General features: G+C 58.6%; 5 protein-coding genes across 5 annotated transcripts; 3 read left to right on the top strand and 2 right to left on the bottom strand.

Moving 5' to 3' along the window:
- Positions 1-302: 302 nt before the first annotated feature.
- On the top strand, positions 303-1,841 carry PSEUBRA_002073 (uncharacterized protein; the record flags this gene model as incomplete). Its single annotated transcript, XM_016435283.2, has 1 exon — positions 303-1,841. One exon carries the CDS (start codon positions 303-305, stop codon positions 1,839-1,841), a length of 1,539 nt encoding a protein of 512 aa, XP_016293311.2.
- Positions 1,842-1,968: 127 nt separating this feature from the next.
- PSEUBRA_002072 (Zinc finger, GATA-type) lies at positions 1,969-3,573 on the bottom strand (the record flags this gene model as incomplete). Its single annotated transcript, XM_016435260.1, has 1 exon — positions 1,969-3,573. The coding sequence occupies one exon, from the start codon at positions 3,571-3,573 to the stop codon at positions 1,969-1,971; it is 1,605 nt and encodes a 534-aa protein (XP_016293310.1).
- A 5,126-nt stretch (positions 3,574-8,699) lies between these two features.
- Positions 8,700-11,098, top strand: PSEUBRA_002071 (Zn(2)-C6 fungal-type DNA-binding domain protein; the record flags this gene model as incomplete). Its single annotated transcript, XM_016435271.1, has 2 exons — positions 8,700-9,761; positions 9,842-11,098. The coding sequence occupies 2 exons, from the start codon at positions 8,700-8,702 to the stop codon at positions 11,096-11,098; spliced, it is 2,319 nt and encodes a 772-aa protein (XP_016293309.1).
- Positions 11,099-11,213: 115 nt separating this feature from the next.
- Positions 11,214-12,650, bottom strand: PSEUBRA_002070 (FAR-17a/AIG1-like protein; the record flags this gene model as incomplete). The annotated part of the gene is made up of 1 exon (XM_016435254.1): positions 11,214-12,650. One exon carries the CDS (start codon positions 12,648-12,650, stop codon positions 11,214-11,216), a length of 1,437 nt encoding a protein of 478 aa, XP_016293308.1.
- A 1,044-nt stretch (positions 12,651-13,694) lies between these two features.
- On the top strand, positions 13,695-15,232 carry PSEUBRA_002069 (Micro-fibrillar-associated protein 1, C-terminal; the record flags this gene model as incomplete). Its single annotated transcript, XM_059464772.1, has 2 exons — positions 13,695-14,879; positions 15,179-15,232. 2 exons carry the CDS (start codon positions 13,695-13,697, stop codon positions 15,230-15,232), a joined length of 1,239 nt encoding a protein of 412 aa, XP_059320770.1.
- Between the last annotated feature and the right edge of the window lie 247 nt (positions 15,233-15,479).

Here is a 15,479-nt window from a genome sequence, read left to right as displayed (position 1 = left end):
ATATCATAAGCATGAGCATCAACACTTTCATTATTATACCTTTGTCAATTGCATCTGTTCCGCATTTCGTTGTGACCGTTGACGACTTGGTCAGGTCTTCACTCGTCGGTGTGAGAAGGTGTGTGTGACAGCCAAGTGATGCTCGTGCTGAATCGTTGGAAAGGCGTTCTTCTGGATTCAGGGTCCAAGCGCAGAAAAGCCGGAACTCGGCGCCTTGTCCTGTCACACACCGCTCCACCTCTCACTTTTTTGTGTCCCACCACCCTCTCACATACACACCTGGTTTTCCGCAAGTAAGAAGCATGTCACGCCGGCTCGTGTCGTATAGCGATCTGGATGGTGCGCCTTCCACCGAGGCAGGCGAAGAAGGGCTGCCGGGGATGGGCGAAGCTGGTCCGTCGGCATACCACACCACGAACGGGAGCGCGAACAAGAATGGTGGTGCGGGGAAGCGCAAGCGTGCCGATGCTCAAGGAGTCGGAAAGGGACAAAGTGAGAAGCAGCGCAGGAACGGAGGCCAGGTGCACTGGGATGATCCGAGCTACATTCCCGCGGGTGTGGAAGAGGATGCGGGTGGGTATCGCGCTGAGACGGCGACGGACGGGGTGGACGCTGTTGGAGAAGACGGCCTGGGTGAAATAGGGCATGGTGACTATGACGACTGGGAGGAAGATCATGGGGAAGCTGTCTCGTCTACAAACGGTGCAGATCAGCCCTATACCAACTGGAAGTATGATGAGTGGGGAGAGCCGTACGACAGCACCTATCAGGAGAACGAGTTCGAGGCCCACCCTGATGATTACTACGAGGACGAGGAGGACCCCGCTCGCACCGACTCGGATTCGAGCGAGGACGACACCCTTTTGCCATTCGCCATCCCAGACGTGGCCGCGTACCACGCCTCCCTCGCCCCCACCTCTTCTACCGCCACCCTCTCCACCACCCCGCATCGCCCGCCTTCAGCCGTCGGAGGGGGCGGCCGAACCCTAACGCACACCGAAATTTGGTCCTCCACCAGCATCGTTGGCGCCTTCAACGCGGCTCTTGCACAATACTGCTCGATGCACTCCCTCCCGGTGGGCGCAAAAGGGGCAAGCTCGGCGCTGTGGGATGACGCGCCCGGGTTTGACTCGCTCCTCGCGCAACAGGTTCGGGAGGATACCGCACAGATTCTTGCCCAGCGCCGCACGCATCCCGCCAACACAGCGAGTGATGTGGTCGCCCTTGAGGCCAGTGTAAAAGGTGTCATAGGAGAGGAAAACGGAACAGGGGGAGGAGGAGAGGGAACGAGTATGAAGAAGAAGCAGAAGGGTCCACCACCCAATCCGCCCAAGCATGTGGTGACGCATGTGCCTCATGGGGAGATGGATGGCAACAGGGCTTGGAAGAGGGCAGTCAAGACGGTGCAGACCACGCCGAATCAGGTTGGGACCATAGCCTATGCAACACAGCACGATGCGATAGCGGATGGGGTCCGCGATCACGCGGGACTGCGAGAGAACGAGGGCTCAGATAGGAAGATAGATCAGGAAGGCAAGGCGGTTCAGGAAGGCAAGGAGCGCCCGGGAGAAGATGGAACTGACGCAGAGAAGACGCAGAGAGAGGCAAAGAGGAAGCAAAGGGAGGCAGAACTGCATGCGTACTGGTATGCGGGCTATCGGGCTGGTGTTGCTGCTGCCCACGCCAAGGCTAATGAGGCACAGGAGGCAGTTGGCGAAGAGGCAGACGAAGCGATGGCTGCCACCGCAGACACCTCACCCGTCGTCATCGCTGACACCTCTTTCGTTGCCGTGGAAGCCAACGACCCCGCCGTCCAGACGATCGATGCCTCATCCAGTTGAAATTGCATCATCACCTGTCATGCACAAGCCTTTCGCAGACAGTGACACATGGATCTTCGGTTTGCGTGCGTTCGATTTGAGTGTTCTTTGTGATGTTGTACAGGGTCGGTCTACTTTGATGAGGCTTTCAATCGTCGATCAATTGATCCACACTAGCGCTCCTCTCCCTTTGCATCTGCGCATCGTCGCTCTCCCTCCTCGCCGCATCTCCAGGGGATACATTCGGTCCCCTTCTTCCCTCGGCACTCTCCTCCCGTCCACTGCCACCACTAGGCGGCTCCATGGGCGATTCGCTGCTGGCACTGGCCGAGCTGAGTCTCGCCTGCGCCGCAGCACTCGCCGCAGCACTTGCCGCTGAATCACCACCCATCGACTCGCGCTTACTCGCACTCTCCTGCTCCTTGAACTTCTTCCACCGCGATCCGCAGCGGTCGCACAGCGTGCCAGGGCCGTTGGGCCCACGGCGAAACTTGGCATCGTGCGGCGCGGCACAGCTGCTGCATGTGCGATTCTTCGTTGAAGCCAGCTTGCGGATCGGATAGCTAGATTCGGACGAGGGGGTGAGCATGAAGCTCCCCGGTCGCGAGACGGGGTGCGTCGGCGGATCCATGTCGTGGCGAGGAACCTTGCGCGAACGCTCGAGATCGTCCGCTTCGTTTGCGTGGTCGTAGTGCACCGATGAGTAGGCTGGCGTGAAGGAGGTGGATGATGAAGTTGAGGGATAGGTCGTTAAGGTGGGCATGGAGGAACGATCACTGCTGGAGGTGAGGTAGGCCGAGCTGGATTGGGGGGAGCGGGCACCGTAGCGAGGGGCCAGGGGCGGACGGTGGGGAGGTTGGCCGTTGTAGCGATCCCCTCGGTCGTCCGCGTAGGCGAAGTCGGTCTCGTGTGTCGGCGGGCCGAGCGGCATGCGAGTGGAGTGTCGCGGATCGGGACCGTCGTGCGGATCGTGGTGCAGGTCTGCGTAGGATCGGTGTCGAGAAGAGCCTGGGTGGCCGGAGTAGGATCCAGGCGGAGACATTTGGTCGTGGTGAGGGCGCGAGGTCATGCCAACGGGGGTGCTGTGCGGTGCCTCAGTGGTGATCGTGACGGAAGCGCCAGGGCCGTCGCCGTGAGCCACATTGACGGATACAGCGTTGGAGCCAGGCGCAGAGGGGCGCGGCTCGTAGTCTCCAGGACGAGAGCGTTTGACCCCCATCATCGGCTGCGGCGGGTGTTGCTGACTGCGGGACGACGAAGTGATGTGATCGCTGGGGCCTAGATGCTCGGAATGTCGTTCGGCGCGTTCTCGAGGAGCATCGGGCACACCTGCGAGGTCGAGACGGCGGGCAAGATCATCGCGCTCCTGTTCGGCGTGGCGAGCTCGCTGTGTGGATCGCTCGAGTTCGCGGCGGAGTTTCTCGAGATCGACATAAGCTTGGGACCTCTCGGTGGGAGCCTCGCCGTTGACGCCGTAGACCATTCGAGCTCCGACGAGGGCTCGGACGAGAGGCTGCACGACGTCGTCTAGGTAGGTGCGTTCGAGCAGACGCTCGGCGAGCGTAGTGGGCACAAAGGTGGCCTCGTCACTGAAATCCGGCATCATGGCATGGGCTGGGCCGAAGACACCGCGCGGAGCCGGATGATCGAACTGAATGGAGTCGGATCGTTTGGGGCGGTTGGCGTACGGCAGATCGGGATGCCGACCGAGGGCGGCGTGGGGCGAGTTGATGAGAGGATTCGAGGCTGACATGTTGGCAAAGGGAGAGGGAACGGTTCAAGATGAGCTGATCCCTTTAGTCGAAGTCGTGTATGTTCGTCCAAAGAGATGTGAGGTCAATCACCGGATGTGTAGATCCAAAAGAAGATGTCGAGGAGATTGGGGCTTTCGATGAGGCAAGGAAAGCACTGCTTGTCTAGAGAAGGTTGCCGCGATCAGCGAGCTGCAATCCTTCCCGAACAGGCTTTCGTGGTGGAGAGGTTAAGACAGACCACCACTGCCAAGCTGTTTGTAAGTGAGACAGATGAGATCCGTCTTGAGTAGAGGGGTGGTCTGGGTGCTGGGTCCAGGAACTGGATTCGTAGGTGCAAGCAGAATTAGATCAGGGTGTTATGGATGAGATCAAGAGCATGTGGATGGTGCTGAGGCTGATCTCGGAGGGCACAAAACTTTGTGATCGAGTCCAAGGAATGAAGCCGTCAGCGAGAAAGCCGGCTGAGTCTTTATGAGTCCAGGTTGAGAATGAGGCGTCACGAGTCGGGAGAGAACCGGAGACCCAGGAAAGGAGGGCGATAAGATTGATCGTGAGGATGAGGAGGCTTGCGATGGCGGAGGCAAGGTGGGAAGCACCGGCGGCGTGGAATGAGTGTAACGCGGCTTTGGTGGGAAAGAGGAAAAGGTGGGAGGTGATGGGGAGAGCGGAGTCAATCCGATGTTCCAGACAAAAGCAGAAACCTCGCCCGGCGCCTTGGGTGACGAAAGGAGGGTTCAGGGTCAGTTTATGGGTGAGCGAGAGAGAGAGGGAGAGACAGAGACCGAGAGACAGAGGCTCAGCCGGGGGGTCAAGAGGGTGGGTTGGTGTGCCCTTCTCTCGTCTGTCACAGCTGACGAAGAGAAGAATGCACGAATAACTCAAGCACAAAAAGAAAATAAAAAAAGAATAAATTTAAGGCGTTGGCGGGCTGATGATGCAAATCATCAGAAGGCCGGGTCGAGGACTTAGGCATGCTCGCCTGTCATCAACCAGCTTGAACGGAATCAACGGAGGATGAGCGAGTTCTTTTGGCCCAGGCACGGGGAACGGCACAACCCGCTTGACCAAGCAAAGGAAAGAAAGGTTGACACACCAGGGACAGCCAAAAAGTCGGGGAAAGCAGGCACCAGAGCAGAGGGAGTTAAAAAAAGAAAACCCCGAAGCTTAAAAAAGCAGCATGGCGGTGTACCACGACGAGGCAGCGAACAAGAGCGTAGCGAGAACGGAGATACCGCGGTTGCAGCCCGCGCAGCCAGTAGTATCACAGCATGGAAGGGTCGCTCGCTAAGAAAAAAACTCTAAATGTGATGGTGTCTCGGATGCGACCGGTCTTACGGGCAAGAGAAAGGACGCACCGTAGCACGCAACCATATCCTGCAGCCCTGGCCATCAGCCACCGGCGACTCCATACCGTATCTTTTCCGCTTCGAGCCGAGAAGCCTGCCCTCTAAGCAAAGTGACAACCAAACTCGAAAATCGGGGCACCCGTTGCTGAGAGTGCTGTCGGTGTTTCCGCAAAGCATTCTGCGCGCGCCAAGCCGAAAGGCCGACCTCTCTTCTGTTTGCATCTGTGGTCGAGCAGTGGGGTGGGAAATCATCTTGGCAAGGCTCAACGTGTCCAAGAGAGCACAACGTGCAAATTCGCCGTCCAGTCTGCAGCTCATTGAGTTTGATGCGATATGAAACAGGAGCACGGAAGTTGCATGGTCGATCTGAGTTTGAGCATGCGTTGGTCACAGATCTCATATAGGCTTCCATTGTGACACTTGCTCAACTTGAATCGCAGCACATTGAGCTGATTGTCTGGGAGAGCGCCGAACCCACGGTTCTGGTCCCAACCAGCACACATCCCTCTCGAAACTTGCGTAGACCCACCGCCTCGAGGCTCGTCTCTCTGGTGGTGGGGACCCACAGCGGCGGCGTTGCCTTTTCCAGTGATGCGGTCAGCCTGGCTTAGACAGAACTCGAGTCATTTCCACTCTTTGACAGTCGCTGCTCGTTGATGCAATCCCACCTTAACCAAATTGCTCGGCAAGCAATACCCCCGAGACACCGTTCCCATGAGGCCTACCGAACATCGCTTCCTCGATCAGCTTCTGCTCGAATGGCGAGCTTAATTGGCTCTGCTCGGAACTCGTCTCCGAAGTGTGATAGCGCCATCCGTTCGACGCAGACGATCTTCTGCAGAGAGCTGCATCGTAGCCAATTTGACCCAGCAACCTTATCCAATGCATGCGAAGTTGCGGTGCCTCGATTTGGTAATTGCAGGTGAGATGGTCGGACCTTGAACCCCTTCTCACACGCTCACCCGCGGCAGAGATCATTGCAGCACAATCTGAAAGCCTCTCGTCGCATGTTGCAGCAACAGCAGCTGTCTGCCAAACCATGCCCAACACCCAGCTGATCGAGTCGGAGTCGCACAGGTGTGTTTCAAGTTCGTCTTTTTGTTTGTCGCCTTTGCCGAACGGGCCGATCAGCAACGAGGCTCCACGCTCGACGGTCGGCTCATCCGCGTGTGATTGTCCCAAGACAGTTCGGAACAGCCACGTTCTCCCACGCTTTACTAGCTTTCGGCGCTGAGCCGACCAGGTCCAGCTCATCACTGAAGGCGTCGAGTCAGGCAACCGCCCAAGCGAGCCTCGATCCGACAGACCTACTCAGAGTTTCTCCGTCCGGTCGAGCCCGGCGTAGTCTGCATTCTGTTCTCGTCCCTCGTCTCCTCGCGCTTGTCCGACGATTTATGTGCCTCAGTTCGAACCTACCGAGTTGGTGACAAGGAAGCAGTCTGGCCTCGCCGATCGTGCAGCGCTTCCTGTCTCGATCCAAGCGATCCCGTCCGATCGAAGCACTTGCAAGCCTGACAGCCATTCCACTTGACTGCGCTGATCTGTCGCTTACGCCCTTCTGTCCCCCGCGCATGATTTCTGCATGGACTCGCGCCTCCTTTTCGGACTCTTCGGTCGAGGGTCACAGCTTGTACCAGGTCGGAGGTCGGCACACTCTCCTTCTGAACCCACGTCAGCCTGATCATCGACGGGCGCCGCTTCGTCTCGAAGTTCTCGAGCAGCCTATGAAGCACGCACCCGGACTCTGCCTTTCGATACACTTGAATCTTGGCGGCGCCACACCCTCTTCGCGACTGGGACAAGGGTCCAGGCCCTGGCCGCGTGCACATGGGCAAAACCCTTGTTTGCCACGGCTCGTCTTCCACCTCCCAATTTTGCTTTTCGATCGCCGCGCAGCGGGCATTCGGGCCTGTACCTCGACGAGACACGATCAGGAGACCTACGTCTGCTGTTCAAGAACTCACGGCGGAGCTGAAATCAACCGACCGGAAGGGACGGTCAGATTGCGGTGAGAGAGCGGGCTTGCATTGCAAGCGAGCGCGCATGCCGTCGATCGAGAAGGGTGCGGTCTTCGGCCTGTTGCTCTCTTGGACAGCCCCGTCAACAATGGCCTGATGTCCGTACGACCACGCGCGGAAAGCCGCAACACCGGCGTTTGTGGCAAGCGAGAGGATGTTGCATTGCAGCATACCTCGTCAGAAGGGACGTTCAACCGCCTCCCATCCCGGCCCTTCGCGGTCCATCAGGAAGGCCTAGGTCTGGCGGGCTGACAGCGCAAGGCACTCGGTCGTGACCCCGGTCTGCTCTTCGCGCGCGACATCGAGAAAGCGGCCCGCACTCCGCCCCTGCTCGTGGGCACCAAGGGCTCGAATCGGACAATACCTCGCACAGTCGACAGTCGACGGCCTTCTCGGTCGCCACCACGCTCACAAGAGACCTGGGTGAGGTATGACCCCGGCCGACTTTCGATCTCCGGACCTGTGCCACCAGAGTGTGGCTTGACGCCGTCCTCAGCTCCGTCCAACTGCGCGTAGTTTCACGGCGCGATCCACGATGCAAGCCACCGTCTTGTGCACCGTTCACGGCAACCCGTGAGACATGTCCGGGTGTCGGGTTGGCTTCGTCGCCCGGAACCCTCCATCGAGACTCCCATCTCCTCACCTCTAGTCGCAGCGGAGTCCGGGCGCTTGGTGTCGTAGATCTTGCGCGCATGCAAACTCGGCGACACACAGACCGCAACGGGCGGAATTCAACATACGACGTCGATGAAGGCCGCTGACTGCCTCGCATATGTGTAGCTGCGGACCGGGTTGAGCGACATTGGCCGGCGAGATCGATGGAAGCCCGCTGACAATTCCGTGGCAAATTCGGTCATGAGCGGACATCCCTTGCAGCGGGTCAGCGTAGCAATAGGTCACGGACTGGACATCGAAAAAGGTGATGAGCGCGCGCATTTCCTCTTCACCTGCGCTTGACGATCGAAGTACAAGCCTAAGCCTGAGCCTCCCCATCTGCTCGAACCCGCTCGCACTGCTGCCGATATGAGGAATGAGCTCAGACCATGTTGAAGATGATGAAAGAAAGCGCCGCTTTGTATGAGCGAGCTGTTCAACCTTAATCCTAGCCCACACGTCAGGGTCCTGCCGCCCAGGCAGTGGATGACGATGATCCTTCACTCGCACGAAAGATTTGCGCTCAGGGTCTGGCTCGCGTCGCGTCTTTCTCTGCATGGCTGAATCTGCCTGTGAGTTTTGATCATGCAGGCTAAGAGAACCCTTCTTCATCGAAAAAGCGAAAGCGGAAAGGGAAGACCACACCGGCCGAAGATCGTCGGCCGACCTTCATATCATCATCGACCGCAATACAGCACCCGAACGAGCGCTCAGTCGTATCCAGCGCCGCCGGACAGTCATTCGGAAAAACCAACGCAGCACTCACGATTCGGCATTGGACACCGGGCGAGCACAGAGCCGTCGGTACTCGGAATCCATCCGCTCCCCTCCTTCTCCATCACCACCACCGGCCTCATCGCGAGGCGCGTGCGCGGCGACGCAGTGGTCCAGCTGCACCTTCCGCCTGGTCAGCCCACTGCTGGAGACCGATGCAATAACGAACACGACTTCCACCTGTGGCACAACTCGCACGAGGCGAACATCTTGGAGACGCCGCTGGAACGTCGACTGCCCTTTATCCGAGAGTGAGGTGCTTGCTACAAGGTGACAGAGAAGGGCTTACAGCTGAGCCCGCTGAACATTGAAGGTGCAAGGGAAAGAGTCACCATGTCGTCGCTCTACCATCCTCACCCATCCGAGGACGACGAGCCATCCAACAAGCGCCGCAAGGTCAACACCTGCCTCCAATGCAAGGCGCGCAAAGTCAAGTGCGACAAGGTAAGGCCGCTCTGTGGTCCCTGTCAGCGTCGACGTGTTCCGGCAGACCGATGTGTGTTTGCGGACGAGGCGGATCCAGAGACTTTGCAGCACTACTTGGGACCCGACTACCTGGCTCAGCAGGGATACGATGTCAACGAGGTCGACTCACAGCCGAGCACATCAGCAGCAGGGCTGCTGGGTCTGCAGAACCCACAGGCTCGTGCAGTGCTGGACCGGATCACACAGCAGATGCGCCAGGGACAAGAAGCGAATGGTGAGCTCGGCGCAGCTTACGGGTCAAATGGAATTCTAGGGGGCGATCAGTTGAACAACAATGGTGTGGCACAGGCCGCAGCAGCTGCAGCAGCAGTCGATCCTAGCTTGGCCGGAAGCTTATTGGCGAGCAGTAGTGTCGCAGCCAACGGCAGCTCTGCAGGCAAAGGCGATGCTGACGCAGTTAGCACTCTGCTGGAAGGCAACCTGTTCCCCTTTGCATGCGAGCCGACGCATGATCGCACCAAGCTCATCTTGGGACTGCTTCCCAACGACCACGTCGTCAATGTGCTGCTCGACAGCCTGCGCACCTTCGAGACCAAGTCTCCGCTCGGCATCAGTTGGCGTCTCATCCGAGTGCAGCTGATCAACCTGCGTGGCGACATTTCGGACTGGAGGACGGGCCAGCTGGAGGAGCCCGATGTCGATCTGACTTTCCTAGCGCTTCTGTTCGAGCTCATGGTGGCGGCGATCGACTGCAAGCCCGTCGAGGAAATCATCAGCGAAGGTATCGCTCTGACGGCAGAACAGGTGCCAGAGATGACAGAGCGCTGGCATGCTACCTGCCAAGCGCTTCTCGCGATGAGTGACTTTTGGCACGAGCCCAACTTCAACACGGTCTGCACCGAGTTTCTGTTCTATCTCTACGAGCTGCGACGAGGGCGAACACGAGTCGCCTCACATCATCTACAGAGCGTCAGTATCGCTGCAGCTGTCCCGTTCACCACGTCTTCTCACTGACACGTTTCGAGATCCGTCGCATCAATTTCTCACAGTCATTTCAAAGCGCAAAGGCGATCTGCATGCATCAGCTGGGCTCGGCTCAAGACGATGCAGAGAGATGGCAGGCCACTGCCGAGACGGACGATGTCACCATCCGAACGGGCGCGGTCACAGCCATGCGCAAGGCGCAGTTCGAGGGTGGCGAAGTGTACGCCATCAGCGAAGAGCAAATTGCACTCGAATCAATCCGCGATCCTTCCACCGTTCGTCGTCGAGAGCTGCTGCAGACCAACATCCCCGATCGCACGCACCTCGTTCGCGAAGCAGCCCGCATGTTGTGGGTATCGATAAAGTGGCACCTTGGAATGATCACGCCACCTGCGCCGCTCGGGGAGCCCATCGACAGCACGAGCTGGTCGACATCACTTGGCTCGATCGACGAAGCACACCTCCCCGACGGCGAGTCGGCCGCTCTCCCAACAGGCACGAGTCTGAGCTCGATCTCAACGCACTTCTTCCAATTCCTGTCCGCATCAACGCAGTTCCTCCTCCGTCACCAGTCAACTCAGCACGCCTCCACAAACGGCACCGACCTGCTGACCACCATCTCGGAATGGAACAGCATCGCCGAGTCGCACCTTGCGCAGATGCGCGATCTCGTCGGCGCCAACCGGGCGATGCTCAACCATTTCTCCCTGCTCATCCATCACTGGGTTCGAATCCGACTCCTTCGTCCGCACCTTCACCAGCTTGAATCCAGCACCACCCTTTCTGCCTCACGGACGACGCTCACCACCTCCTGCAGCGAAGCCCTGCTGCAAGTGCAAAAGATCATCGCGGCCTCCGATGTGGACCTGTCGATCTTTGCTCCGCTGATCGTAACCGTTAAAGTGGACGCGACGCTGCTGCTTGCATTGCATCTGCTGCATCGAGCCGGGTCGAACGATTATAACTCCTCGTCGGAGTGGCGCGAGGTGCGAAGGGTGGCCAAGAGCTCGTTGTTGTTGATCTGGACACATGCGGAGGATGCGAAGCGCGGAAGGGTCAAGGGCACGCGGCAGCTGGTAGAGGAGGTGTTGTTGGCGGCGTTCGAGCGGAAGGCGGTGGCTCTGCGAGAGCTGCCCCGGGTAAAAGGCGAGGACGAGGAGGAAGGAGCTGGCGAGCTGGATCGGGAGGATCGGTTGGATGCGCATCTCGGTGCGCTCGGTGGGGAGTCGGGTTTGAAGGTGTACAGGGATGCACTGTTGGGTGGCGAGAAGGTGCCGCCGCTCTTCTTCGAGCTCCTGGATGGCTATGTGCGCACGCTCTGAGGCATTCCACACAACGAAGTAGCACATAACGAAGACTGAAGTAGGATGCCAGGAATGTATTATCAAACGGAAGTATGCACGATCAAAACAACAAAGTGGTATCTAACCTCATCGTCTACCAGCGGACGGGATCGAACAGCTGTGCCTGACTACTGCTCGCATCCGGATTAGGCAAGTCCAGCCTGTTCCTACTCATGCTCGTCCGTCCAAACCCGTCGTCGTAGCCCTCGAACCTTGTGCTTGGCCTCCTCAACGACCTAGCACCGACGCTCTTGGTCTCTTCGACGTTGAGTTCCGACCCGATCCCTGACAGCGCTTGAATGTGCACGTCGTCCACCACAATGCCACTGGACCTCCTACCGGTGAGCGCGTTCTGGGGGAACCTACCCCTGAGATGCACGACGTCGTGACCCGGCTTGGTCCTCCTTCCTCCACCACCGAGAGGACCTGGTCCTCTGAGGGTGGGAATGCAGGCATCGTCGGGAACACCAACCGCCTTGGCAGATCCCCATCCACCACTGCCCTGCACCTTGGCCGCCACGTATTCGCGCAACAGCATCAACCCCTGCGTAACCAAGAACGCCGTCACGGCGCAGACCGCCAACAGGATGCACACGCACACCACCAACGGCACGCCAAACTGCTGCACGTTGAAAAATCCATACACCCACACGCCGAATCGTTTGTAGGTAATGTCGACAATCCCCAGATAGAGCGCGAGGATCGAGACGAGCGGGATGAGGTGCCACCAAGGCCGGAGGGGTGTTCTCGATAGAACGATGAGATCGAGTGCGGTAAGCACGTAGTTGAGCGTGTGCTTGCCGATATTGGCGAATGCCGAGTAAGGGTCACCTAGCGGATTGGGTCCACGAAGAATAGACCAGAAGATGACCAGCACCACCAGGGGGAAGGACGACACCGTCGAGACCAAGAACGTATGAGCCACCTGCAGCGGGCGCGGAAAGCTTCGGGAGAGCCAAGATCGAGGATAGCGCGCACCGATCTCAAACTCGGATGTCTTGCGATAGGTGAGGTGGGATTCGATTCCCTCGTGGGTGGTGGTTGGGAAAGCATCGATGGCGGCCTTGTGTCGAGCGATCTCGATGCGCGCCGCTCCGTTGAGCGGATAAGCCTTTTCGAGCATCTCAATCCTTCCCTCCCCTGCAGCCTTGCGAGCTTTGGTCCATCGCCGAAGAGACCACCAGAAGGAGACGGTGTGAATCGCGCTGATGACAAAGTACGTCGTGTCACCCCAGTAACTGAGAGACGTGAAAAAGGTCACGGTGCCAATGCCTTCCACGGCAGCAGTGGCGAAGGCGGTCACCAGCATGTAGATCGCCACAAGAACCCGAAATGCCGCAAGCGCCGGAACGGGCAGGAGGTAGGAGGTGACATAGCAATGTTGTGGGTCGAACGGCGTATCGACGCCGAGGTGGTGGTAGAGCTTGGTGGTGAAGCCCGAGACGTGCGGGGGAAGCTCCTCGGGTTGCGGGTCGACGAAGCCGTGTGTCGAGTGCAACGGCGGCGTCGTGTGCGAGGCTAGGTTGGCCATCGTGACGACTGCCTGCTGACAGGGTGATGATGGGGATGGTGCGAAGATTGCGAGGACAAGCACGGAGACATAGAACCTTCTTATACTCCCACAGACATCACAGGCAGCAGGGCACTCGGAACGTACCACAAAACGAGGGCTATTGGTACGGACGGCTCGCAGCCAAAAGACAAGCAAGAGCAAGCTGGTTGCGAAGGCATGGCTGAAACCTGTACAAGTCTAGCCTGCCGCTTGCGATGAGCACGAAGCGCGGGAGGGAGGGGCGGCTAAGCGCTTGGCGAAAGCCTCGTCTGTCTCGCCAAACTCGACAGCGGCAGTCGGGGTGTAAATCTGATCTCGTCGACTGCGTTATCTTCCGGCCTCATCTTTCTGCCTCCTTCAGCCCTAGTCTGAATGCGCACTGGGCTAGCAAACATGCGCACACTCTGCTAGCAGGCATCTAAACAATCGGAGAACGCTCTCTCTCAGCAACTGTGATAGCTTGATTTGTTGAAGGGGCGCAATGTGGCAGCAGTCTGTAGGAAATTGTGCGATTCCGCATCCGCCCTAATTTGGTACGAAAGCGGCGTTTGACGTGAGACAAAAAGTCCAGCCTCCGACCGCTTTCTCAAAATTGCACACTGGCAAGCCACCGTGTCGCAATGCGTGGGCGCAAGCAGAGTGAGACCTCCAAGAACGCCTCTCAACGCTAGCGCAGCGCTTAGCTCGTCCCGTCGTCCAATCTCAAACGTGCTGACCCTCCGACTGATAGGCAAGATGACTCAGGGCCACATGTTTGTGTATCAAATGGTACGGGCCGGCGAATCGCGGAGGATGGATGTTGCTCCTTTCGCTTGGGAGGTATCGGCGATGCGCAATCAGATCCGCGGGGGAAGCCATTTTTTTTGGTCGGGGCGGAAGGTGTTACACCGCTTTCGCGATCAAGTTGAGAAAATCGCAGTCCTTCCGACTTCCTCGGCTGGACCCTTGAACCTTCACTTCGCACTTCCAGCAGGTAGCCATCTCGACCAACTGACACCGTCCTGCAGTGGACGTCAGAAAAAGATGGCTCCGCCGCCGCCACCAAAGACGGCGTCAAGGATCGCTCGGCCAGCCGCACGGTATCGGCCCGGCAAAGCTCCTCTAGGAGCAGGGGCATCGCTCGACGACTACTCGGACTCGGACGACGGCGAAGTGCGCGAAGACGATCACGATGCGCATCAGGTCGGCGTGACAGACCTCTCACCCGGAGCCGCCGCACTCAGCCAGCAGAGGCGGGCAGCAGGAATCGTGATCAGCGAGGCTGGTCCGAGTAGCAAGAAGCTTGACTTGCGGCTGCACTCGAACACCGGGGCGGAACAGCAAGGCGAGTCGTCCGAGTACGAGACGGATACGGACGAGGAGCCTCCCTCCAAGCCGGTGTTTCGCAAACCCGGTGCGGCGACCGTGACCGCTCAGCAATCTACCGCGGTGGAAGACTCGTCAGAGTACGAAACCGACTCGTCCGAGGAAGAGGAGTCAGCACCACAACCGCTGCTCAAGCCGATCTTCGTGCCTAAACGAGCGCGCACCACCACCCAACCCGATCCTGCCCCATCTCAAGCGTCAGTCGAGCATGCTGCTGAAGCACTTGCCGCGCAACGTCGGCAGGAAGCACACGACCTAGCAGCGTCCACCATCAAACGCTCTCTCGCCGAAGCGGAGCACGCCGACACCCTCCGCACTGACGTCGACGACACGGACGGTCTCGACCCTTCTGCCGAGTTCGAAGCTTGGCGTCAACGAGAGCTCTCCCGTCTACATCGCGATCGCGACGCCCTCCTCACCCTCCAAGCGGAACAAGCCGAGATCGAAGCCTTCAAATCCCTCCCCGAAGCGGAGAAAGAACGGTTGGGTCGCGAACGGGCCGCCCAGCTCCAAGCCGAGAAGAGAGAGCAGAAAGGTAACCCTGCTTTCCTGCAAAAGTACTACCACAAAGGTTCGTTCTTCCAAGACATGGATATTCTCAAAAGAGACTATACGGAGAAGACGAGTAAGGATGTGGATGTGAGTCAGTTGCCCAAGATGATGCAGGTGAGGGGGTACGGCGTGAAGGGGAGGAGCAAGTGGACGCATTTGGCGAATGAGGATACGAGTAAGGGGGCGATGCGGATGGATGTGCGGGCGGGTGGGGGGACAGGGTGTTTCAGGTGCGGTGGACCGCATTCGAAGAAGGATTGTCCCGAGGCGAGTGGTGCAAATAGGGCTCAGGTGAGTGGCGGAGGGGAAGGGAGTAGGAAGTGGGGTCAGAACGCAGGTGAAGAAGAGAAGAGGGAGAGGGAAAGGAGTCGCAGCCCGCGACGAGACTCACGGAAATACGAACAGGACGGTCGTGATGCAAGCTCACGAGGTCGAGACGAGGACGACTCCTCTCGACGCCGTGACAAGGAGTCACGCTCTCACAGGTCCCGAGATGACCGGGAGCACGCAAAGCATTCTTCATCATCTTCACATCGGCACGACCCCGAGAGCAGGCATCGTCGCCATCGTGATGACGACCAAAAGCACAGTCAGCGTCACCGCCACGACCGGAATCGCGATCGCGAAAGCGACCGTCACCATAGCAGTCGACACCACAACGAGCATCGCTCAAGGTCCGATCGACATGACGAAGATCGCAGCGACAGACATAAACGGCGGGATCGCGACCATCGTCACCACGACAGCCGCAGAACTCGAGAAGATGAGTCGGACCGCAAACGGTCGCGACTCGAAACCTGACCTTCGCATATCTGGCTGCGATTCCTGCAATGCATCTGTACTTGTATCCCTCGAGAGTCCTAAAGTGTGTCCGTGATCACAGGCTGAAAG

This window comes from Kalmanozyma brasiliensis (genome assembly GCF_000497045.1).
Source record: "Kalmanozyma brasiliensis GHG001 unplaced genomic scaffold PSEUBRA_SCAF17, whole genome shotgun sequence".
NCBI lineage: Eukaryota > Fungi > Basidiomycota > Ustilaginomycetes > Ustilaginales > Kalmanozyma > Kalmanozyma brasiliensis.
The sequence above is the reverse complement of the archived record's forward strand: the minus strand, read 5'-3'. Positions and strand labels throughout refer to the sequence as shown.